This window comes from Caretta caretta, chromosome 8 (genome assembly GCF_965140235.1).
Source record: "Caretta caretta isolate rCarCar2 chromosome 8, rCarCar1.hap1, whole genome shotgun sequence".
NCBI lineage: Eukaryota > Metazoa > Chordata > Testudines > Cheloniidae > Caretta > Caretta caretta.
Window position 1 is genome coordinate 95,091,460 of NC_134213.1, and position 25,674 is coordinate 95,117,133.

Consider the following 25,674-nt stretch of genomic DNA (forward strand, 5'->3'; position numbering starts at 1 on the left):
CATTAGATTAGTGGTGGTGAGGACATGCTACATAAATCACAAATACATCAAGGCAATGAAGGTAGGAAGAACAAGCTACAGGCTAAGCAGGGAGATACAACTGATATCATCCAAACTGGGAAATGGCTGGCAAAAGATGGAGTAGAACATTGTGAGTATCACATTGTCTTTGTTTTATTGTACTCTTTCTTCAAACTTCTGTTCACTTTTTTTTTTATTACCTAAAATATTTCAGGCCTTGTCTGCATGAGAAAGTCACACTGGTCTAACTTACCGTGTAATTTTAAACCAGTTAAGTTACAGTAGCATAGAATGCTGCATGGACACTAATACTTCTTTAGTTTAAGACTATCTGTTCAAATTAGATTGTCCTGACTTGGGAGTGTTGAACAGAGTTGTGCAAATAACTGATTTTTCAGCTCTCTGGAAGTTTTGGTGAGTTGAACGAAAACCAAACATTTTCAGTGAATTAAAAGTAAGCAGAGAAAAATTTCATATCAAACCATGCATTTTTATGTTGGGCATTAACTTAAAAGCGAAGGAAATGAAGGGCTAGACTGTCAAAACTGGAACTGGTGGTGTCCCCTTTCTATGGAGTGACCAGGGCACTAACCTGGGATATGGAAACCTGGGTTTGAATCCCCACTCTGGAGCTGGCACTTGAAGTCAGGTCTCCAACGTACCAGGTAAGTGGCCTAAGCATCACACAAGGATGTTCTGAGGTGGGACTCTGTCTGTCTGTCGTGTTGAAGCCGTCCTACTTTGTCCAGAGTCCTTGAATAGTCATTGGGGAAGAGAGTAAGAATGATGCTATAGGCTGTTGGTTAGGGCACTCGGCTGGAAGGCAGAAGAGCTGAGTTCAAGATCCTACTCCAGAGCATGGATTCAAATATGGGTCTCCCACATCCCGGGTGAGCGCCCAAACCACAAGGTTACTGGGCGTAAGGGGGATGGCTTCATTACTACCACCTCCTCTGGGTTTTGCGAATGGCACCAAAGTCCCCTTGTGAATCTAGGGTAAGCTTTTTTTGGTTGAAACTATTTATTTGGCAAATTCATCACAAACTTAGGCCAAATAGCTTCAATTGACCACATATACAAATTATTTTTTTTGTTTGTTTTTCATTTGCCAATTTCCACCCCCCCCCCACCCTTTGCTGGCATGATTAGTTCTAATGAGACTACAAAATTTAACGAATGAGCCCCTATTTTCTTCATTATGGTGCAGACCCAAAGTGCTAGTACGTTGTTTGGGCTTCTGTTATCATCTTAAGCTATACAGTTGCCAGACGCACTCCACTTACTTTAGTTTGTAGTGAATGGGGAACGAACATCTTCTTTTTCAACTTATTCTGTAGCTTCCAAGTGTAAATTGGCTTTCCCTGTAAGTAATTTATTTCAATTCATTCCTGACAGCGATGTTATTTTTAAACCATGCTGCTTAACTTTGCTGCTATTGACAGAGACTGTTCAGGATTGAGTTGTAGATTATGACGGATCTCTTGAATGGCTGGAGGTAATTTTGGGTGGAGTTTTTAGTATTGTTCAAGGTTGGCCTATCTCTGCTCCCATTGATGTAAATGGGAGCAGAGTGCGGCCAATGCTAGGTGCTTTTGAAAAATCAGAGAGACCAAAAGTGAGAAGTTAATTTTGCTCTGAAGCATTATGATGAAATTCATAATATGGGCAGAAATGTCAGTGTTGCATATTTCTGGTGTGGCAGCTGAGCATGGAGGCATCCATTTAAAAATACTAGTTGCTTTTGGCTCTGTCTCTTAAGTTTCTTAATCCAACCTGTTTTTTTCCTTCAAACTCCTTCAAGGCCTAACTAGGCTTGGCAGGCTGGTCAACTGATCACTTAATATTTGACAGTGATCAAATAATGTAATACATTCTAGCAAGGACGTCCTGATGGCAGTGGCAGCCTATCTTTTGACTTGCATCATGGTGCCTGTCTTCTTACAACAAAACCAAACCAAAAAACCCCATAACTACATTTAATTGTTTCATATTTTTCTGAGTTACTGAACTGGAGTTGTATTAACTTTTGTTTTGAAATTAGGCATAAGTATCTCTCGAAGGCTAAGCCTATTGGAGAACATAAAGTCTTAGTCTTTTTTTTTTTTTTTTTTGTTCTAATAAATTAGTGCTTTAAAATGTTTGACCAGTATTTAAGGCTGTAAGAAAATCATGGGCCATAACTCTGAACACACATCGCAGGGTGGTTCTTGGGTTGTGGGGTTTTTTTTGTTTTGTTTTTTTTTAACAGTTGCCACAAATTTGAGGGGTGTTGGCACTGCAAGCTTGTGTGCCAGGTTGTAATACCATTCCCTCAAATATGGCCTAGCTTCTCTCCATCATGACAGAGGCAGCTGAGCCAAATTCGGGTGATCGGGGTTGGGGGTTACAAATTGGTGAATGAGGTAGCAACAGCACTCAAATTTGGGTCGTCGGGGTGGGGGTGTTTCCCCTTATTTGTGAGGTAGCAACAGTACTCCAATTTGTATGGCTACCTCTTGGTCACGCTTGCCTTCAAGAGCTATTGGGACATATCTGAGCTGTTGCCCTGCTTAGAAGGCAGGCTGCGTGCCTTGGAAGAAGGTGCTGAAGTGTATGGGTGGGTGAGCACCCAGGGGTGGTGAATCTATTTTAAAAGCAAGTATATAAAGGCAACCTGTTTTTGTTTTTCAAATGGGTTGTGCACCGAGCACACCAAAACCTCGGCTTCAACAAACGGTGGCTGCAACTTTTGAACCAGAAAAAAAATCCATACTTTTGTACAGCCTTACATATACTTGACTTGTAAATTTACCAATAATTTTTGGACTGGTCAAATGCACAACCTTAGACCTAACATTGTTGGAGGAGTGTCTGTTGAGCTGGTGTCTATTTTTTACTTAACTGAAACAGTTCACGCACTTAATTGTCCTAGTTCTCAGTGTAATAGACATCAGCTAAAATCACAAATAAGACTTTTTTTTTTATTTTTTTATCCTCTACCGTGATTTGCAGGTATATTCCCCAGGCTTAAGTAATCTATCAATCCTTACTCTCTAAACCATATCAACCACTCCAAAGATCCTAACAATTCAATCTCTTCATTTATTTCAGTAAATGCTCATCTTATTTTATTTTATTTATTTTTTTAAAATCCTATTTTGGTTCTTGCAGTTGAAAAATTTCACAGTTGAGGGCTTCAGGTACTGAGCAAACTGGTAAATCTCTAAAATAAGTCTTTAAGACTCTTTTTTTGCTTTTCTTTCAAAGCAGCTTAGAGCAATCAAAGACCCTCTTAACTCCTAGATCTAAGGAAGTTTGGCTTCCTCTGCAACTGACATATTTATTGTGACACCAACATGAGTCATCAAAGATGATCATCCTTGACCTGATAGTAGGCGATCAGAAGAGCTTCTAAGGCAAGATGCTGTTTCATTTTCAGCTCGCTATGTGTGTGTGGGTGCCCTGAAAGCAGATGAAGACATGGTGGCTTTAAGCCAAAGGATTCTGAAGCCAATGCAGACATCAGAGGATGTGTATGATGATGTAGAAGATATAAAGCATGCTGTGTGAGTACATGCTAACGACTGGGTTTTGAGATGTCTTCTAAAACCTGCAATATAGTAAACTGATATATCAAACTGTCTTGATACTTCATTTTCCAGGAATCAAGCCTCTGACGCCTTTAGCTCGTTCACTTCAGATAGCTGTAAGTATGGCAAAGTTGGGAAGTTTGAACTTGGGGATCATTCATTACGTTGAGGCGTACCTCCATTTAAAAGGGTGCCTCTTGTGCCTGGAGTGGAGCTCACCCCAGAAAAAAGAGTTGCATATGGCCCTATGCTGCACTTGAATCTCACACTACAGTCCAGTCCTCTGCTACGTTTCCAGTCAGCCCAGGAAAGTGAGCAGGGCACTGAGATCTCTGCCAAGACAATGAGGAAAGAATTCTTCCTTTACCTCTAAGCTGTGCATTGCAGCTGCTACTGCAGCCTAACTGCAGGAGTAGACTCTGTGACTTTAGCATTATATAGCGGTGGTGATCCTGCATCTAACCCTTAAATAGCTCTGCAGTGCTTTGAGAGTGGCCTCTCCAAAACCTGCCCATATTCCTTTCTTTCTTCCTCCTCCTCCTCCTCTTCCTCCCCCAGCCTGGAATTGCACTGGTTTCCTCTCCATGTGGAAACCTCCATGCCCATGGAACCAGGGACAGGATTTTCCACCAATATATTGTTGAAGCTTCACTTGGCCATATGGATCTGCTATAATGAATTTCACCCGTAAGCGCCTGTCTGTATCCATTTTAAGCAATTGTAGTTAAAGTTGTCACGTCCATATTACTGGGAGACAAAATCACAAATACCATCGTTAAACCTACCACTTTTCTGGTGGTGTGATAGATTTTTTCTTAGTGGGATTCCTAGTGTGATGTGACAGCAATCTCATGTTAGTCAAATATTATCCTAATAATGTCATTCATTGGATGAATTTTGATATCTTAATAAATCTACCCCTGCAGCTCATATGCAAGATTTGTTTAAGCCTTAGACTGCACAGTTTTAGCCACCTGATTGTAATACATTTTCTAACCACTAGGGCACTAACACTTTAAAAAGAAAACAAGTTTACAAAGAACGGCGTGTGCATTGTGTTGAACATTCCACTGTTAGCTCATGTATAAATACACAAAAAGAAAAGGAGTACTTGTGGCACCTTAGAGACTAACCAATTTATTTGAGCGAGCTTTCGTGAGCTACAGCTCACTTCATCAGATGCATACCGTGGAAACTGCAGCAGACTTTATATACACACAGAGAATATGAAACAATACCTCCTCCCACCCCACTGTCCTGCTGGGGAGGTATTGTTTCATATTCTCTGTGTGTATATAAAGTCTGCTGCAGTTTCCACGGTATGCATCTGATGAAGTGAGCTGTAGCTCACGAAAGCTCATGCTCAAATAAATTGGTTAGTCTCTAAGGTGCCACAAGTCCTCCTTTTCTTTTTGCGAATACAGACTAACACGGCTGTTCCTCTGAAACCTGTATAAATACAATGAGTGTTCTTAGATTCTTTTATTGATCAGTACCACTCCAATGCTGAGCGTTCAGCAATGTGGCAAGCTTCCATCTGGGAATAAACAGTCTCTTGTGAATGTTTGTTGCACTTTATGCTACAAGCTAGGGGGTCTGATTCCCAGCTTGCATAGACAGCAGGGTTCTGGTAGTCTGGTAGCTACCTGGTGCTGTGGCAGCTACACTTCTGTGTTTAGTATGCTAGCTGAGATGTGCGCTAGTGTGACTATTTACACGTGAGCTGGGAATCCCACCGCTAGCTCACAGTGTAGCCATAGCCTATTTAGTGCTAAGTGGTTCTCCTGTTCCAGAGCTGGCTGTTCTGTTTAGCAGACCTTGAAGATTGTTACCATTGAATGTGATTTGTGAATACATCTGTCTTGTTTTTAAGTTTCAGAAGACAAGTATGACGAAATATATGAAGATATTCATAATGGGGATTATAATCCAATCAAACTGGAGTGAGTTGCCATTTGTATGCCTTCAAGCAGCTGAATGCACTTCTATGTACTGTGCCTGTTGGCTATTGGAAATAAGTACATGTTTTACAACTGTAGAAGGGATATTGATTTTTGTTATTTGACATTAGCTGACATTTACTAACTGCATTTCCAATCATTAGCTCAGTAAGATCACTCTGTGTGTGGAATGAGACTTCATACACCTTTCCACAGTGTAGCTGACTCAGCCCTTGACTATAGCAAATGGTGAGGCATTGCTCCACAAAACTGCTTAAAAGGTGCACCTGATGTCTGGTTTTTATACAGCAGAATGTGGAGTTATTTATCTTGTGCATAGTGCTCCTTTATGGATGTGAGGAGTAATTGCACCTGGGTTTAAACCTAACTTATATCTTTTGTGTGGAGAAAATATGGGAAGTTTGAAATCTAGAGGATTGAGGGAGGGGGAATAGCAATGCTCTTTGGTGCCTCTAGGTGCACCTTTAATTTAAACAAGACCGTGGTCCATTGTGCTAAATGCCATACATGCACAGCCAGTCCCTTGTCTAAATAGATACTAAATAGTAGGAGAAATGAAGTTTCCTTATCCTCCCGTTGCAGATGGGGAAATGGAGAAATAGATTGACTTGCCCAAGATTGCACAAAGAAGTTTACAGCAGAGCTGGGCATTGAAACTCAATATCCTGAGTCTTAGTTCAGTGCCGTAACCACAAGGCCATCCTTTTAAATAGTCTTCCTGCCAGTACAACGTGCAGCCAGTGCTCAAGGAATTGTGCTCGCTGTATTTAGTACTTACTTATCGAGTACCTTCTATCTTGGTTCTTCTTAAACACCTCAGTATACATCCACTATGGGAAATAAGTTTTGCAACACCACTGTGCCATAAGCAAGTACAAGTCCCCCTTTTGTAGACATAAAGAGAATTTGTCTTGCTCAAGGCCATACAGGACAGAGATGTGTGGTGGAGCCTGGAAAGAAAGAGGTGGTTTGACTCCCAGGCTTGGGCCTTAACCACAAGACTGTCCTTCAATCTGTAATGTCTACCAGGAACTGGACCCAGCAAAGCACTGTTCCTTTTATCCGAGATTTGGAGTTCCACGAAAACACTCAATTTCTGAATGTGGTAGGGGAGGAAACTGACTCTTTTTTTCATTAGTAACTAACTGGCTTTGAAAAATCCCATGTGTGAACTAAAACCAATGCAAGAGGGAATTTAGATTGAAGGCCTCAGTCCAGCAAAGCACTTAAGCTTAACTCTAAGCATGTGAGTAGTCCCCAGTGAGTTAAGCACATGCTTAAGTGCTTTGCTGGACTGGGGCCTAAGTGCTTCTTAGGGTGCAGTCCCTGCTTTCTGAATAGAGGATAATCTCTAGCACTGCCAATATGGCAACTTTTGTGGGCATTCAGCATTCTTAAGTCTCACGCTTTTTTTTTTTTTTTTTTTCTTCCCAATGTATTTTCTTCGTACCTAGTTCAGATAGAAAAGAAAAACTAAAGCAACTTGGGAAGTTTTTCAAGAAAGACCTAATTAAATTGAAGAATGCCAAGATGAAGGAAAACCGCCGGTAAGAAATGTTGTCTAAACAGCTCCTGCTCGGTTCATGTTTGGAAACTATCACTTTTTCTTTTTGTAGTTCTGGACATAGCTTGTTTGGCAAATCTGCCTAAAAAGTCATTTATGATGACCAGCTGTTCCATAGGAATTTCCATAATGGATCACGCCTAGGGTGCATCTGGTCCAGTATCTTGTCTCTCACAATGGACAGCACCAAACACTTCAGAAAAAAGTGCAAGAAACCCTGAATATATCAATTATGGAATAATCTGCAAGTTTCTTCCTAAATCATAGGTTGGATAATGTCTTGAAGCATGAGGACGCTTATGTCCTTCCAAACTGCTAATTGGCTTGGGTTGTGATGGTGGTCCAGTAATCAAAACAAGTTGAACGTATGTAAATCAGTGAAGAGGAAAAATTAATTGATTTAATATTTTTTCCTTTTCCAGTTGGTGGGCAAAGACCTTCTTAAATTCAAGTTCATAAAGAGGGGGAAAAAATCTTGTGTTGTAACTGTATTATTTAGCACCCTTAAAGAATCCAAAGATAATGCTTTCCATTAGGGGTATGTGACTAATACATCCATTCTGTTAATCTATGACTTTTAAATTGTTCTTAAGGCAGCTGTTTTACTCATGAGATATTTGGTTCCTTTCTTGAGTAATGAAAGTAGGAATCTGACTCCCCTCCCCTCCCCCCCCCAAAATCACTGGGCCTGATTCTGATCCAAATTTACAATGGTATAACTGCAGGGAAGTTACTCTGGATTTCCATCAGTGGGAGGTCAGAACAAGGTTCTGTTAGTCTGATCCATCATTCTTAGGAGCACCAATATCAATGGCTTTCCCCCCACTTTTTGCCTTGAGAGGCAGAATTAAACCCTAATCATTGGGGCAGAGGCGGAGGACGGCAGAATAGAAATTTTGAAGTCCGTGGAAAGCCTCCCATCTACTTCATGGATTAGTCTGGCATAAAAACCCACTGATCTCAACCAACTCCTTTATTTTTAAAATGACTTAACTGAACCACGTTCTGTGGAGAGCTAAGTAAAGCTCTGACTTCCTCTCTCTGCACTGCTGATGAAACCTTGAAAAATGTTGCATGTCTGTAGGAGACAGACACAGCAATATGGTATTAGCAACGCATAGACCTGCATGTGCTTATGTCACCTGTAGGTTGGGAAAGGTGGTACCTTAGAGGAGAAGATTTGCCTTTCACATTCAAGCTGGCAATAGTATCTGATAAGAAAGAGGAGACCATTCAGTCTCTGGTATAACAAGTTAATGACACATGAAGGAATATTGTCTACCTTTTTCTAGTACTCTTTCGAGTCCTGTTGGCTTCATATTCAAGATGCTGGCTTGTGTCAGTTTCTCACTTCATGAATGCATGATGGTTGGCTGCAGAACATAAGGTCTCTTGACCCCTCTCTGCAAAACGCCTACTGTCAGATGAAGCAGGTGCATTATGGTGCCATACTCTTTTGGTCCTGAGAATGTCTGGTGGGATTTTTTTTTCTGGCTTTAAAGGAATATAGCTGTGTTTTGGGAATGTGTAGTGGGAGCTACAGTATGAAAGCTGTCTGTCATGTACACAACTTCTCTTAATATCCAGCACTTGAATTTAGGGAAAGCAGACCGCTTTTAGAAAGAGTTGGATAAGTGGCTGCAAGTTGACTGAACTCCGGCACTTGTGCAAAATATTATCTACACACACATGGACGTGAACTGATTTGTCTGCTTCATTTTCTAAAAAGAGAAGGTGTGGGTATTTAGTGGGCCTTTAACCACAGGTACAGTATGTGTCCTCTCTTCTTTTAGGTACTCATCCATCATTTTGGCTGTCTTGGGTTTTTTATTTCTGTAAAAAGCTCTGATGATGCTTGCCTCATTTCTTTAAATCCGTTCTCACTCTTTCCTCTGTTCCCTCACTCTTTAGCATCTTCTTGCTCCATACCTGCTAAATTATGATCATACTAATGATCTACCATATGTTGCTTAAACTTTCACACTATACCTTCTTGTATCACAGAAAAGAGTTCTGAACACTGCTGTGGATCTTGTAATTAAGACCTAATAAGGAGGTCATCATAAAACTCCATGTTAGCTTACAAACAGGTGCATGGCATGCTGCATTCATTGACCAGTATGGGAGAAATATTTGGCCAGTGTCAGCTCTTTCCTTTCTTCTATGTTCTGGTCTTTGAAAAGGCACTTTCAATTGTGGCGTCCCCATAATAACCATTTTAGACTGTGTGTCTGCCTCTTAGCTTTGGAGGTCTGAAAAGTGTTCACGCGTATGTTAGGGAGACGCAGAATATAAAAGGACAGACTGACTCTTCAAAGATTTAATGGATCATTGGGACGAGGGGGCGTGAGAACATAATTTATTCTTAGACCTGTAGCATTCCAGAGCCTCAATGTAGAATCTTCCCTTGAGCCACCGGTACAGTTGCCATGCTGCTAAGATGGCTGTTTTAACATGTTTGTATGTAAATAATTTTTTTTTCCTCTGTGTTTTCTCTCTCTTCCTCCTGCCCCCTCCAGCATATTGTCCAGTTCAGTACCAAACTTAGGTAAGCTGTGTATGTGTGTGATTACATTGGAATGTGCCTGGAAGGGGTGGTATGGGTGTCTTGCCTCTTTTAAAATAGACTGTATACTGTAACGCTCTAAAATTGGTATGTAGCAGTGTTAATTTTAAAGACTTAATATAGGTGTGCACTTTACTTGTGGTTTTGAGGTGGGGTATGGAGGCGAGGTTATTCTTGCGCAGATGTAAACTGTTTCAGTAGCCGACTTGTTCAATAAAGCACTCCAGGATTCCTCTGACCGTTCTTGAGAATCTTTTGTGAAAGCCATTTCGGGTCGTGAAGGGGAAAGGGCCAGATTTGGATCTGGTACAAATGGGAATGATTCCAGTGGACTCAACTGGATTGCCCCCACTTTAACAGAGTCTGAATTGAGCCCTAGAATTTCATCCTCCTATCAGAACGAATGTACCATATTCCTCAGAATAATTTATAGGGTCTGACTGTGTCCCATGTGTAAATTGGGGCTAATTCCTTAGAAAGTCTGGTCCAGTGCTTAGGGCACAAACCTGGAACTTGAGACCTGGGTTCAAATTCCTGGCCTGTGTTATGTAGGAAGTTGGGGTAGGTGATCATAATAGTCCTTTCTAGCATTAAAAAATATAGATTTTCTTTTTAAATGGCATTAAACTAGTTGAGAGCAGAATGAAATCCCAACTGTTACATCCCAAGAACTGTAAATTTCCAACCAGAGCAGTGCGCTCAGGCAAATGACTCTTTTAGAGATGTCTTTGGGTGTTTTTAATTATTTCTCCCTAGCCACCGGTGCCTACTCATGGGGAAGTCTCTTTCCTTTTGCCTTGAGAATCCTTCATTGCTACAACATTTAGTTTCTTTGGATTGATAGCGTTTCAGACAGGCGAGGTGCAGTCCCAGTTTTATTACAGTCAGTGGTTTCAAATACCGTACTCAGATGAATGTTTTCTGACTCACCGTTACGCTGAATGTTTTGATAACAGAGGTGGTGTCCCAAGGAAACATGGCATATGATGGCATTGATGTGGATCAAAAAGATGCAAAGTAAGTAACCCACTTTTACAAAAGAGGATGACTACTGTAATATTTCTCCAAAACAGGTTCTTATGCTGCAGGCAACATTCCTCCACAAATCTGTGGCATACTATGTTGGCCTTCAGAGAGACACTTTCACTGTACCTTTTTATAAGCTAAGCAAGGTAGGGTCAGTATTTATAGGAGTTCTCTAGGAAAAGCTCAGGTGCTCTAGGAAAGGATGTTTCTGAATTGGCAGGTGGCATCCTAAAAGTGTTGTAAGTGAACCCTAGCATAGTGCTGTCTTTTGGATACAATGTAAAGTGAAGCCTTGTCTCCTTGTGGCTCATGAAACTATCCATAAGAGATGGGGATTTAATCCCCAATGTGCCCAGTCCAACTCTTGTGTAGCTGCATTTTGCCTTCTGCAAAAATGTCTCCCTGTAATCTTAACTAGATAGCATGTACTTCATTTCTTGCTCTTCAACTATTGAGCAGTATTGATGTAAACTGGTATAAGCAGCAAGGTTCCTGCATTAAGTGTTTGCGTTTCAGTGGTGTGTGAAATTCGATATCTCTTTAAATAAAAAATCCTTGTGCCGCCCTTCTGTTTGAAAAGGATTGTTATAAATATCCTCAATTGCTCCTTTTTTCCCCTAGAGAGAAGGATGACAAACACAAAAATTGGAAGCTAAAATTTCTGATGCCAAAAGATAAAGATCAAACAAGAAGCAGTGAAGATATAGAAAGGTAACAAAAGATCTTTTTTTCTATAATTGTATGTATTCTTCCCAATTAAGTACAAGGTGTCAGTCTTCCCAGTCCAACATTAATTTAAACTTTGAGAGAGAGCATTTTCTTAGACTTTGATAACACTGAGAGAGTATCCTTTCACTTTGCAAAATTTCATGAAAACGGTCTACCAAAGTTTGCAGAAACTAGACTTGAAGGAAACGTATAACCTTGGTGTGTATGTGTGAGTGGGGAATTCTTCAAGGGCCTTCTTTCCCCAAAGTTTTATCCTGAAGTTTTGTAGCCTCTCTTCTCTCTAGTTGAGGTAGGACTATATCTACCTAATGCTGTGCAGTGTAGTGGAACAGCTCCTCAGCCTAAATACAACCTCTTTAAACAAGCATTTGAGACCAAAGTATCGGTGATTGGTCTGTGCTGGGAGAAAACACTGGCCAGAAGAACTACCTCTTTTTAGATGTCTCTAGGATGTGCATACAACATAGGCAGTGTCCACACAAGCACGTACCATGTGGCAAGCTGGGATTAGTCCTCCAGGGTGCTGCACAGTAACTGTCTGTGTAGATCCTGCTGAAACGCATTAAAAGTTCCCTAGTGCTCATTGATGTACGGATGCTTTAACCCACCATGTAAGATAAGGTGAGAGCTTTGGGTAAGCTTGAAAGCTTCTCTTTCTAACCGACAGAAGTTGACCAATAAAAGAAATTACCTCATGCACCTTGTCTCTCTAATATCCTGGGACCAACATGGCCACAATAACACTACATTCAGTAATGTTGGCTTTTCCTGCTGTGAAAACTTAAGCGAAATGCCCCAAACTTTCCAGTTTCACTTCAAATACAAACGTGTGCACAGCTCTAGATAGCAACTAATATTCTGGGACTTTTAAACAAGCATTGCTGACCCTTCACAGGTGTCACCTAGCATGTTGACTAGCAGTCACTCTTATTCTGTTTCTACTGAGACTTGTGTAATGGCTGAAGGAAGACATGCAATGTAACTAACATGAGATTTCCTCTGTTACGTGGACATAGAGATTTTAGGGGCTGAAAGTATCAATGGAGAATCTTGTTAATATGATCTTAAATGCTTAGTCTTTAAGAACTGCCTAATATTGGATCTTATTTCCTATTTTTTTTAACTGAATGGTGGAAAGTAGCTGAAGGTAAGTAACTTACAAGTGTGTCTTATTTTAGTTTTAGAATATTCTGATATCGTCATCACACTGTATGACCCTCCTTTCCAAATAATGGGGATCAACGCTTCTTGTACCTAGAGAAAATTAATCTCAAACAAGACTGACTTCAGTGGTACAAGATTTCACCCACAATTGGAGTTTTGCCAGTGGTTGCAATGGGGCTGGGATTTCACCCTGTGTTTAAAAGCTCAAAGGACATTTAATCCTATGCCACTGAAGTCTATAGAGAGCCCTTGCAAAAAAAACTGAGCCCAAAATTCCCTCGTCTGAGTTAATAGAAGCATATAATATTAACTGGAGATTTACCACTGAATTTCAAAGGTAAACTTCATTGACTAAAACGTAATAATAAATGTGTTCTAGAATGGCTATTGAGGTGGAAAGGGTATACTCCTTTTTCCATAGTTTCCTATTTATTAATGATCCAGAATTGATCACTATTCTGGATTTCTTTTTCAAACCATCTTTAACATCTCTCAAATGCAAGTGGAGGGGAAGATCCTGAGCTAGTGTAAACTATTATAGCTCTACTTAAGTCTCAGACTAGAAAGGCTTATTAATTTTGTAGCCTTTCTGATTTCTAATTGTACATCATTTGATAGTGTACTAGGAAAGTGGGGCTTTCAGAGCACTATGCTTCTCCATTGATTAAAAAAGGGTAATGATGTAGACTCCCATTCCCGCATTCTGTCCCATTGACTTCATTTGGACTCTACGCAGACTCTCAGGGCCTTAAGTGTCCAATAAAATCTTAAATAGCAGGGTGGGGGTAGGGAATGGAAATTGCTGAAGGGAGAAAGCTGCCCCATTCTCCTCCTGCCCTACCTCCATAAAAATTACTCACTTAAACTATTTAAAATGCTCTATCGTGACTGTATCCCTAAAAAAAGCACAGCTTTATGCGAAACACAGGTGAAGTGAATCTGTCACTAAGCCTAGATTGATCCAAGCTGCATATGTTTGTGTTTTTAATACGCACTGTGAGAAGACACTGACACAGTCCGCTTGCTTTGTTCTTGCAATGATTCATTCCAAACTAAATTAGAATTGTTCAGTGCTGCTGTATGCATTGTGCTGTGTTTCATGCTGCTTCGCTCACTGAAGGATTAAAAAGGAGCTTCTAAGAATGTCTCCCTTCTTGATGCAGTCTTTCCTCTAGAAACTTCTTCAAAGCCAAGAAATATAACATAGACAAGAGAAAGAAGGTGGCAAAAGAAGAGAAGTTATTTAGAGAGAAATTTATGGTATGTGTTCTTTTTCTTTCCTCTTTAAAGAAAACAATCAGCAGTGTGAGAGGCCAACTATGGTTATGTGCGATACTTAAAGGATGAACTACAGAAAGTGAACAATCTTTATTCATGGTACGCTAGATAGTCAGCAGCATCCTATATTCCAGATCTGTGGTTCAGTCCCTTTAAAAGGCCACACAAATCCCCTTGTAACCTAGTATATCTCACAATCTTTTCCAGCTGGGGATGGTGGGAATAGAGCTGCCTCAGAATTGGCTGGGGCCAGAATAGGGGTGGAACTGAGAAATCATCAGCTCCTCTTTCCCTCCCCTAATCCAACTTTTTGGTTCTAGTGACTCAGCAGGTGCAGTCTAACCCAGATGGTACCCTTTCCTGAGCCACCTCTCGATTGCACCCACCAAACTGGGAGATACTGATTCAAAGGACCTTTATATAAACATTTTCCATAATGCTGTACAGGCTTGGTAGGCTATAAGCTGCCCTGCTGAGTTCGTGCTATGGTTTATAAGAGTAGGATTGCTGCTTCTGCTCTAGCAGAGTCTTTGGGAATCTAGTCCTCTGTAACAAATGAATTCGCTTTAATTATTAACATCATTCAAGAACTGCCTGCTGCAACGGGGAACTCGGTCTAGTGTTCTGGATGGTGAAATTAGGTGTCTCTCACAGCGGAGAGGCCAGTCTGTTTGGGGAGGGAATAGAGAGGCACTTGGAAGGAAGGGTCCTGCTGCTAGGAAGAAAGTGGGGAATGGTAAACTAACAGATGCCAGTAGCTGCACAATTAGGAGATCTTTCCCAAAGGGCACAGGAAAGGATCTCTCTCAACCTCTCAGCAACACCTCTGTTCTTAATATGGAGAGGCAGGAGTTGAGCTGACATCAGCCATCCATGGGAGGAGCTGCAATGTAGATTAGAGACTTATCATTGCAAGTTGTCATGGCAAGTTATGACTAAGTTTCCTCTGAGAATTTTTGTTCTGTCATGTGTGGTTGTGAAGTGTGTGTGGGGGGGGTTGTTTTTTGTTTTTTTTTTTTTGTTTGTTTTTAATGGGAGAATTTTTGGATCAAACCTATGCACACATGTGATTACGGTACCACCTTAAAGCCCGTTATTTAGTATGTTGTTCAGTCCATTTTTAAATGTTCCATGAGACACTTCAATCACTTCCCCCAGGAGGCTGTACCATAGTTGTAATTGATCTCACTGTCTTGAACACTTACACAGGCATTAAGAGGAAACTTTATTTTTTAAAATGTGGTTTAATTTACTTAAATTTATCCTCCTTTGTGTGCAGCCCTAAGAATTCCTGTCCTTCTTTGGGTTTTCACTATCTTTAAACACTTGTAATAGTTCTCCCCCCAAATCACCTTAATCATTATTTTACAAAAGTACTTCCATCTTCGATAGTTATAGTTCTGAGATCAGAAGATAGATAAAGGGCCTAATATGTAGTGATGTATTTTTATATATATATATTTTTTTAGTACAATAAGGAAATCACAGTCATCAACACAGCAGTTGCACACTGTTCTGTCGCAAGCAAAGGAAAACTTGATTTACCAATCACCGCCAGAGAACAACTCGATGTTATTGACGTCACAGAAGAGAATCAAGTAATATGTCGCAATTCTGAGGGCAAATGTAAGTTTGCAACGGTTGCTTAACGACACGGGATCATGTTTTAATCAACTTTTGTGAGACAAAGATATTTAGAAAGTTGCTGCAGGCAGTTTGTGACTAGCACAGCAAGCAAATATACAAAGTTGCAGATGAATCATGTGCATATTGATTTTCTTTTCCTCCTTAGATGGCTATGTGCTATTGGAGCATTTGGATTTCAGGTAAATCTGGATTTATTTGTTTTTACAATTCCTATGGTCAGAAACTCTCGCTGTATTGAGGGCATATAAAACTTCTATTGCTGGTGGGAAAGTTTGTGTTTTAATTTGTTCATATAAAAATAGTGTTTAACTCAAATATTTCCCTACTTTGTAATACTAAGCAGTAGTAACTTTAAGCAGCAACTTAAAGCTGTACTAATGCTAGTCTGACTGCAGCTAGAAATATACTGTGCCAGCATACTAGACTGACGTAAACGGACGATGTGCCATTGAAGTCAGGGAAGCTAGGCCAATTTACGCCTGCTGACAATGTGGTAGATTTTTATATACGTTCAGCTTAGTATTAAAAGTTTAAATGCATCAGATGTAAATAAGTATATAAATGCAATATTGCAACAGACAATTCGATGCATATTTTGGCAAGATGCCTATTACAGTAAAACTTTTTTTTTCTTTTGTGGGCCAGCCATTAATATTGGTCATCTGATGGACAGCCTCTTCCTGGGGAGCCTTGTGGAGAATCTGCTTTAAGCTTCCCAAAGATGGTGCAGGTGTGCCTATACGTGCCAATTGTGGAAAGCGGATATGAATGTAAATTAGAAGTGTGTGGGTTTTTTTTCCATTTAAAAGGATCTATATATTTTAAAAAGATGGAACACCCATTGAATGTACAACAGGTAACACGTGCAACTTGTTTAGGGAATTATCCCTCTGTTCACTACTTCTAGTGTTGCTTACTTTGTACAAGGTCTACCTAAAGGTGGACATTCAGTTACCTTACCTGTGAATTTTTCTACACTGTATGTAGCTTGGAATTTGTAGGGTAGGATTCTTAATATTTACTAGGCATTCACTGTGCATAATGATTACATGATGTTTGTCTGGTTACTGTCACTTTCTTAATGATGTTGGAAATGTTAACTTCCTGAGGAACTTTTGATGCACTTGTATGCAAATTATGGATTCTTATGACTAAGCTATGTTTCTGGATTTGAGCCAGAGAACAAATTGTGAAATATTTGGTACTGTTGTTGCTGGGTTAAAAACCATATTAGCGATGGAGGAGTTACTTGTATCTTTAAGAAATATTAATTTTAAAAGTAGTTTGTAAATAAACACTAAATGCAAAATTCACTTTATTATATTGATTTTTGACTTTAGAAAGCTAAATTGCTGGGCCTACTGGGGCCATATTTCAAAGGCAGAAATGACAGGTACCTTACTCCCATTGAAAGAGGTAAGTGTCTGTCACTTGTGCATTTACAATCTAGTCCTAACCATTTTTTAAAATCTGTTCCTAAAACGGAGGACTATATCTACTAGTAATGCCTTGCTTTTGGTCTACCATGTAGTTACTGGTCCTAAAAAGAATAGGTGGGGAATCTGATCCACTTCTAGTCTAAAGGACCATGAGGAAATACTGCTCAGAAAAAGAATTACGCTACGGCTCTAACTCTGTCTCCTGTATGTATTAAAAGTTTTTCAAGATTCTGTGGCATGAAATACCTGTACCTGAGACTGGAATCTGTTCCTTTATACACAGTAAGCTGAGTAGTCCTAAAAATTGTTAGAGGGTGGCTTATTCAGAAATAGATGTTTTCCGTGGCTAAGTGCACACGCCACAACAAAAATGCTGTGTTCACTCCACAGTTAATTCAAGCCTGGCATGGAAACCTTCAAGAAAACAGAGCAAATATTTCACATTTACTCAGAAGTAGACATACAGGGATTTTTATTATTATTTTAACATGTGGTTACCATTAAGTGTGCTGGCCCACATCCATACTTACAAAAAAAGTTAAGCATGCACAGCTTTGCAAGGTTGCCAGCACAAATATTTAGACTTCTCAAAATCTAGATGGACTACTTGTGATGCTGAAGTGTTCATCTGGTTTCAGAACAGACTGGAATTTGTATTATGTCCGTCATCTACCGCCTTTTCAGTGTAACTATATTTAGCTAAGTTGCTATGGCAAGTTGCCTATCGCTTTCTTATATAAGAATCTTAGATTTGGGCTTTAGCAATGCAAATGCATCTGAGTCTTAATATTTTTTTTTTTTTAAGAACACTGTTGGCCTGAATTTTTTTTATTTGGTTTATTGAAATCAGTAAGAAGAAAATTACGTGTAGGATTGTTCATTTTTTATATATATATAGTAACAAAGGTATCTGTTCTAAAACTGACAGAACAACCAAAAAACCCCATCAAACCATAGAATGAAGGTGCAGCTGTAAAATACTTACTGGGGCAGATCCTCAACTTGAGCCCATGGAGACGTGACAATCTACACCAGCTGAGGAGCTGGTGTCATTCCATAACTCTCTGAATCCAACCCTCTTCAACCTGTACTTTACTGACTTCAATGCATGACACTGAGGATCACAGGGTTGGGCCCTAAATCACCATATGCCACTAGTGAAACTTTATGCCTTCAAGGCAATTAAAAAGAAAAATAGATTGTGTCCTTTTACAGAACAGCTTCATGTTGGTGTTGGCTGCAACGAACGTGTCTATTTCTCTTGTTAAAACAAAATTAAACCGTCTCTACAAGGCATCAGTTTGCCGACAGATTCCAACATACTGTTCTGGCAACTGTATGTACTGAACAATAGTACTTGATATGTGAAAGGCTGATTGTGCATAAACTTCTGTAGTGCATACTAATTTGTACTCCAGTGAATTAGGAAAATTTAATACACACATTTAGTTGTAATCACATCAATGTGTTGCACACAGGAAACTCTTTTAGAGATGGCTCCCCTTTGTAGTTCTGTTTGAAAATTGATGAAGACTTATAAAATAAAATCTATATAAACTTCCCACCCATCTTCTGAAAACACAAATGCTCTTGGTAATATGCCAACCATCATTTTATTGGTACTGAGAGAACCCAAGTTTCTTTGGCTTAGTTGTCAGTTCTGTGGCCATGGAAACACCATGTAAAGAAGCTGAGGAACTGAGAGGAAATCAAAATGCATGTTGCAAACTATGTAAAACCACTAGATCACCCATTCCATGTGCTGCAACAGAGCCTGCAACCAGATCACAAGCTTTCCAAACCAGCTTTTATACCATTCCCCTGCAATCAAGGGATGTGCCGTTGCAAGATCTCCCCCGCCCCACAGCCCCTTGCTCCTCCCCAGCTTTTTGCACAGGGAGCCAAGGTTGGATTCTGTGTGTTTGTGTTAGTAACCACTAGATCACATTGATTTCATCCATCCCGTTAAGGTGTTTGGCTATTAATATTATGGAATCCAGTGAAATTTTGAGGTCTAAAATATCCAAACATGAGGTACGTCAAGAATACTGGGACAGAAAGTGAGATCCTGGCCCCTTGAAGCCAGTGGCAAAATGATTATGAAATAACTGATCTGTAAGGGGAAGTTCATTTTCTTTTATGTGTGGCGAACCTTAATTTTTCTCAGTTGTCTCTTGATATTGGCAACTAGGGGGAAATGGACTAATCATAAGTCCAACAGTACTGAGATATTCTAGTTTATATTTAAAACATTTGTTGCTATCATTTTTTTTCTTCTGAGTTTATTAAAGTGCAAATGTCAACCATGGAGACCGCATCCCATGCAGTGCAGTACACAAAGACAAAGTTTCCACACCATAAATGGAAGGTAAAAGGCTTTTTTTGTGATTATCTGAGACATAATTATGTGCACAAAGAACAAAACTGAAACTATGCTCAGTGCCCTTCCACAATAATGATTATCCAAAAAATATTTTAATCATAAGAGTTTAAAAAAAAAAACAAAAACAAAACCCTTTCCTTTCTTGGTTCTTCTGTTAATGAAATGTGAAAAGCCAAGAAAAACAAAACTCTTTGGAGAATTTGTCTTCTGAACCCCATGTTTGACATTCCTTTTTTTAAATCTTTATAGTCTGAGCTCTTAATATTAGCAGCTAAAATATTTTAATGAGAAAATCATAAATATCCATTTTCTTTAAAATAAAATATTAATAGGAAAATGCAATGTACTAGTCTGAGATTACTAAGAACTTAGGATATCTGTCTTAATATAATGGGTCAAGGACACTATAGCTGTCATGTAATTTTCAGTTTTGCTTTGTACTCTAAAGGGGAAGAAAAAGCTATAAGATATACAATTATAACATATGAAACACACGAACAGGCTTCCAGCAACAAGAATAAATATTACAATGTTTGCAGTATCTACTTCACAGCTTTGTGAAATGCTATCTCCCCCTGTCCCCCACCCCACATTTTAAAAGATCAGAAAACCACAGATGAGCATGAACAGTCTTATAAATAAGTTACAAAGATAAGTTAAGGCAGCTGCAGCAGGAGCATCAAGACTTTGCTTGAGAATAGAGTACTACTTGGTTTTATAGGAAAAAATGATTCACGCTTACCATTTGGATCTTTGATATGCTGACCAGTTCTCCTGATTATTAACAATGGCAAAGATGTGTGCATAAAATGCTTAGACCATTGCATATAATATCAACATCCTAGTTTGTACTGAGTCAGTGTTCAGTCACACAAACACATACACAAAGTGGGATTTTTTTTTTTTAGTGTCGGTTAAAAATCTGATACCAATATCCATGAAGACTTGAAGCGTGTGTGGGGGGGGGATAGGGTAAGTGGGTACATTTTACTCACCAATACATTTATAGTCCATGTTAAATCTGAGTAATGATCTTCTAGTGTGTCTTACAAAAAGAAGCTATAAAAATGAATATCCAAATGTGTGATGGGGAAGAACCAAAAGCATACTAAAGGGAAGTGTTAAATAAGCAACAGGAAATATTGAAAATAAGACTGAGGGGGAAAACAGAAGGGTGAATGCAGTAGCTTGATGGTACATTTTAAGTTGCACTTCACTGCATCCTTGTACACTACAAGTAAAATATTAAAGAAATTAGAGCAGGTGTCTTTTATCAATAGGATGACATTTCTTTCTAGAACTAAACTAGTTAAAGACTGAGCCAAAATGAGAACACAACAAATGCACTTCAAGTATTTATAAAGATTCTATGCATTTCTTGTCAGCATGATGCTGAATCAAACATGTTGTTTGCAGACCAAGTGAAATGAAATTATGACTTTCTGCAATTAACATATGTAGAAGGCACAAATTCATTTTGTATGTAAAATGTATGGATTTTTCTTCTAAATCTGATGTATAAAATACCCCATTGATGCTTGAGTTTTTTTGTAAATTGGGCAGGAATTGATTGATAGGTCGTCTAAACTAGATAACCTCTTCTGTTTTGATGTAAATGAATTGGTATGACCACAATAAGAATACAGCAGAGACTGACAAAAAGCTGTGTCATTTCTTCCTACGGTGTTAGTGTGTCTGTCCTAAAGTACACCTTTGGAAGGACTAAATTTTAATGTGTTGGGTAAAAATTAACTTGTCTCGTTAAAAAAAAATAATCCTGCCTTCAATCTTGAAAAGTTCAGTTTTGAGTCTAGAAAATGTCAGTGTTCTGACATCCCGGTAAACCTGTGATTTGCAAAATGTAGATATCCACTGCTTGAAAATTGCACTTTGAGTAGTTCAAGTCTGTATAATTAAAATATATCTACCCTGCTTGCCCAAATGATGATAAATGCATAAGTATAACCAAAAAGTTGGCTAAAGATGTGGCTAATGACCATCTGAAACTATATCTGAGTACAGCAGCTTCTGTATCGTTAGAATACATAATAACTCATGCTATATGAGTAGCATTAACTAATACAGTTCCTCAAAAGATTGCAAAATATACAGGCTGAGTTGGGTTAGATAGTTGAATGGATAGTTTAATGTTCTATATTAATAGAGGTGCTACTCTATCAAGCCTTCTGCAGAGGCAGTGTTATCTAGTAAATTGACTAAAGGAGTTGACAGTTAGGAACACCTGAGTACTAATGTGGTTGCTACTAATGTGTTCTGTTGACTTATAGTACAAAAGTTGCTTAGCCTCTTTTGGAAAGTGTTTCTTCATCTGTAAAACTGGGATATTCTATTACTACCTACTCAACAAGGCATGTCTGTGTGGCTTCATTCATTAGTTAATGTTTGCACAGCATCTTAAAGATGTAAAGTGCTATGTAAGTGGTAAGTCTTACCCTAGTGCCTAGTAATTCCACATGTCCTAACCCTGTAGGAAGGGAGTGTGTCATCTTAAAGGAACTCTAGTGGTGCCAATGTGGGAGAAGAGAGTTCAGTTCCCTGCTCTCCTACAGACTTGGTGTGTTACCTTAGGCGAGTGAGGATAATTAACACTTCCCTACCTGACAATAAAGGACAAACAGATTGAAGACTATGGTGCACAATGCGGTGGTGATGGAGGCCATGTTGTCATGACTCAGATACTAATGAGTAGTAGGCCCTGCTCACCTCTCAGATGCCCTCCATCTACAATGTCCAAACTACTGCCAGCCTCCAGTAGTCCACCGCTGTACTATTCTACCCCTTCCTGCCTTAAAACTGAAAACTTGCTCTGGTTAAGGCCTATTAGGCATATTCTATGGATCAGAAAGGTCCATTTCCCCCATGCCCAGGGTTTTTTCTCCAAAGGTGTCGTAAAAAATTTGGAGCAGACATGCAGGTCATGTGCATCACTTTCTCCAGGCATGGGCCTGGATCTGCAGGATCCTGAGATACATTATCGGCACTGTATTTTTCGACAGAAGAACAAAGTTCTGTTACTTTTTGTGTTTAAAATGCTAGGTAAGCGATGCGTGGACAAAACTGGAATCCCTATTACGAAAGTGACATGAACTTACAGGGGCCAGAAGGAAATCACATTTGGCCCCAAATGTATAGAGGTAGGGGGCTGGATTCTCCACTGACTTGCATCATCACTGACACACAAGCAAAAGGCTTGTAAAATTTTACAAATACCAGGCACAGGTTCAAAGCCATGGAGATCCCTCCACCCTACAGTATTATATTTTATTTTTTCAAAAATAGGTTATGTAACAAGCAAAGAACCCGACACGCATTCCTTGCGTTTCTTTGAAAAGCACAGTCATTCTGCTGCAGGGCTTGTAATTCAAATACTGCAGCACTGGGCTAGTACTGTATACAGGACTCTGACAGTGAAATTGATTTTGAAACAGACTACGCTGCTCTTCTTGTCTAACCTGAAAGACAGGCAGAGAGTAAATAATGGGCACAGATAGTGGAAAAGCCAGAGTTGTAAAGTTACACTTGTGTAAGTCTAAAGTGTGATCTGCAACAAAAGTAAGGCAACTTGTTTTTAAAAATTAGACTTTTTTTTAAGCTGAAAGTGTCCCACTAACAGCCAGTAGGTAGCAAAATATCCCATATTTGTCTACATTATCTCAAACGATTAAGACAAAAGGCCTAATGTATGATGATTTTTTTCTTGCTTCTTATAGAAACTTTCAGGATGTATAGTGGAGTTTAATAACACAATAAATAGTTCCTAGCCAAAGAACCTTATGGGCTGTTTTTAATAGCTTTACAAGTAGAATGATGATCGTTTTCACTAATGTAGAAGCAGCCCCCTTGCCAAAATTCTCCTTTTACTTTTTTAAATAAACAGGCAAGAGTTTTGGCAATGTTTTCATGCAGTGTCTGTTTCTTGACTTGATTAGTTTGACCCTGGTCTCTGATAGTCAGGTGATAGGAATTAAATACCATAGCAAAACTAGGCAAATGCCAATGGTACCCATTAGATTAAGCCTAAGTCATTTTTTAAAAAAAAAAGTTTTGGTAAAAGTTCATCCATGGAGTTTACCCTTGTGTAACAAAACTTTTAACCTTACACGTCCATCTCTTTATTTTAGCAAAAGCTTATCCTTCAGTTAGCCAATAGTAAAGAAATAATAAATCTATAAGACATCCCTGCCTTATCACTATAGCAGCGAAGGTCACAGTCTATTAAGTGTTAGAAGTACATGAAAGCCCTACGGTCTGGAACGCCACTTTGAAACTTAACTGCTGACTATCCTGAAACAGTACAAGAGGGAGACCCTCTGCGCTGTAGGACTGGTAAGGTACATTTGGCAGCTGACTTGGGAAAGGGATCAAGGATAAAGAAAAGGACCTGCTCTGAGAGATCATTTGAAATATAAACCCTATGGAAACTCCCAGGTGCCTGTGCATTTCACAAAGGAAAATTGCCACTACCACTTAAGCAATCCAACTATTTTGTCACTTATGGGCTGAACGAGGATTGGGATGGGCCTGGGCAGCTAATGGGGTGAGGAGCAGAATGGAGTGGTTCTCTCCTCCTCCCTCCCCCACCCCTTCCCCACTGTCCTTGATAATACCACCTAGACAGTGTCAACTCCCCACCAATCTCTCAGGCTCTCTCCCTCCAGAAATCCCTCGTCTAGTTTCTTTTTTCCTTTGCTCCTACCAAGTACCTTCAGTGTAGTGTGTTCTAATGGCTCCCTCCACCCAGTCCCTCTACCTCCCCAACACTTGCTTCTGCTCAGGAGGGCTGATACCCTGAAAGGGAGACCAGTGACTATTTCTCACCGCTCCAGAAATGTTAATCAGAGCGTTGCACAAACCTTGGTATCGGCTTCATCTACTGAGAAGTTAAGAATTTTTCCCCAGCTCAGAAATCTGTGCTGCTTACAAGACAGCTATCTGAAATATTTGGTAGGAGGTGAGGCAAGGCTTGTAGTAATTTACAGGAGCCCTAACGTGACCAAAAGCAGGTTGAGTATATATCGTGCAATGCAATTGGTGGCCAGAGAGGGGGAAAAACCAAGTAGCCTTGAACATTAAAAGGAGGCCACCAGGCCAGGACTATTCCATAGACCCAAAGCAGGAGGAGGGAGGGGGAAATCATCTGGGGAAACAGCTCTCTCTAATTCAAAGCCTTAATGTGTGAAGGTCTCTGAGGGGCGTGAGCCGTGCCTCATGTGTGACCCTGCACTTCTGCCACCTGATATCTAAAACGGGGTTGCGTGTTCCAAGATCCCAGAAACCTCCATGCAGCTGCTGGTTTTTATGCCAGAGCTGTTCACAGAGATTGGCTGGCATCAGTTTGTAAATATTGCAGGAGTTTTATTAGAGCTGGATTTTGTTTAATATAGTTACTTGTTTATACCTCTCATCTGGCTCACGCAAGTGAGCCCCCTTGACTAGCAGAGGGGATACAATATGTATGTCACTAGAGAATACCCATATTGTAGATATTGAGGTTCAGCCAAGTTTCCATATGTAGAGACAGGCAGCACTGCGGGAAGGGTTGCTCACTGATGCAGTTACTGTTTTAAAACCAGGCCCGGTTTTTCACATTTCATCTTCACTAGTAAAAGCAGTTTGGTTTATACTGTGGTGAAACTAGTGTAATAAATGAGACAAACCTGTTTCTAGTTTCCCTCAGTGCTTTGTAATGGCAACTGGAGCCACCGATGGGAGTATTTGGGTCTGGAGGGAGTGTTTGTGCACGACAGTGTACGCTATGCCCAGGATACGACAAAACAAACGGAAAAAGAAACCACCTAGGACCAGATTCTCCGTGCAATCACGCGTGTCGAGGGACAGGTGCCTCAGCACTGAGCATCAGCGAGCTAATGCCATGATCAGACTGGCACACATTTCAAAAAAATCCATGGTGTGGCTACCCAGGCGTGGCGTAACGGAGGCCACGCTCCCCATCAAGGAGCCAGTCAGGGATCCAGTAAGCGACTGGAATTCAGCAGTGGTAGAATCAATACTCAGTCTTGGTCTGTGCAAGCCAGCCGCAGAGCATGAGCGCTGTGGTGTGGATGAGCCTGACCTCTGCTCCATGACATCATCTTAAATGCACAAACAAACAGCGTTATTTAAAATCTACTCAGCTGCTACCCCGGGGGTGGGACCTGGCCAAGAAAGGAACACTTGCATCAACAGCGCACCCATGCTGGGAATGAAATTCTGGCTCCGCTGAAGTCAGTGACCAAACTCCTGTTACCTTCAGTAGGGCCAGGATTTCACCCTAGAAGTGTACCAGCTAAAATGGGTGTTACATTA

At 40.0% G+C, this 25,674-nt stretch overlaps 2 protein-coding genes across 3 annotated transcripts in view; one reads left to right on the forward strand and one right to left on the reverse strand.

Moving 5' to 3' along the window:
* FYB2 (FYN binding protein 2) overlaps positions 1–16,818 on the forward strand; it is a 46,156-nt gene extending 29,338 nt beyond the window's left edge. The window contains exons 9-20 of one of the 2 annotated variants that reach the window (XM_048862375.2): positions 7–151; positions 3,440–3,566; positions 3,663–3,706; positions 5,464–5,533; positions 7,006–7,098; positions 9,635–9,663; positions 10,638–10,698; positions 11,329–11,418; positions 13,764–13,860; positions 15,348–15,504; positions 15,671–15,704; positions 16,171–16,818. In XM_048862375.2, the coding sequence (XP_048718332.2) occupies positions 7–151; positions 3,440–3,566; positions 3,663–3,706; positions 5,464–5,533; positions 7,006–7,098; positions 9,635–9,663; positions 10,638–10,698; positions 11,329–11,418; positions 13,764–13,860; positions 15,348–15,504; positions 15,671–15,704; positions 16,171–16,177 (954 nt within the window). In that variant the 3' untranslated portion in view covers positions 16,178–16,818. Of the gene's footprint in view, positions 1–6; positions 152–3,439; positions 3,567–3,662; positions 3,707–5,463; positions 5,534–7,005; positions 7,099–9,634; positions 9,664–10,637; positions 10,699–11,328; positions 11,419–13,763; positions 13,861–15,347; positions 15,505–15,670; positions 15,772–16,170 lie in introns of those variants that run through there. The other variant, XM_075131825.1, reaches the window with a different exon arrangement.
* A 1,740-nt stretch (positions 16,819–18,558) lies between these two features.
* Positions 18,559–25,674, reverse strand: part of PRKAA2 (protein kinase AMP-activated catalytic subunit alpha 2) — a 36,188-nt gene continuing 29,072 nt past the window's right edge. The window contains exon 9 of the mRNA XM_048861162.2: positions 18,559–25,460. Coding sequence (XP_048717119.2) covers positions 25,225–25,460 — 236 coding nt within the window. The 3' untranslated portion in view covers positions 18,559–25,224. The remainder of the gene's footprint in view (positions 25,461–25,674) is intronic.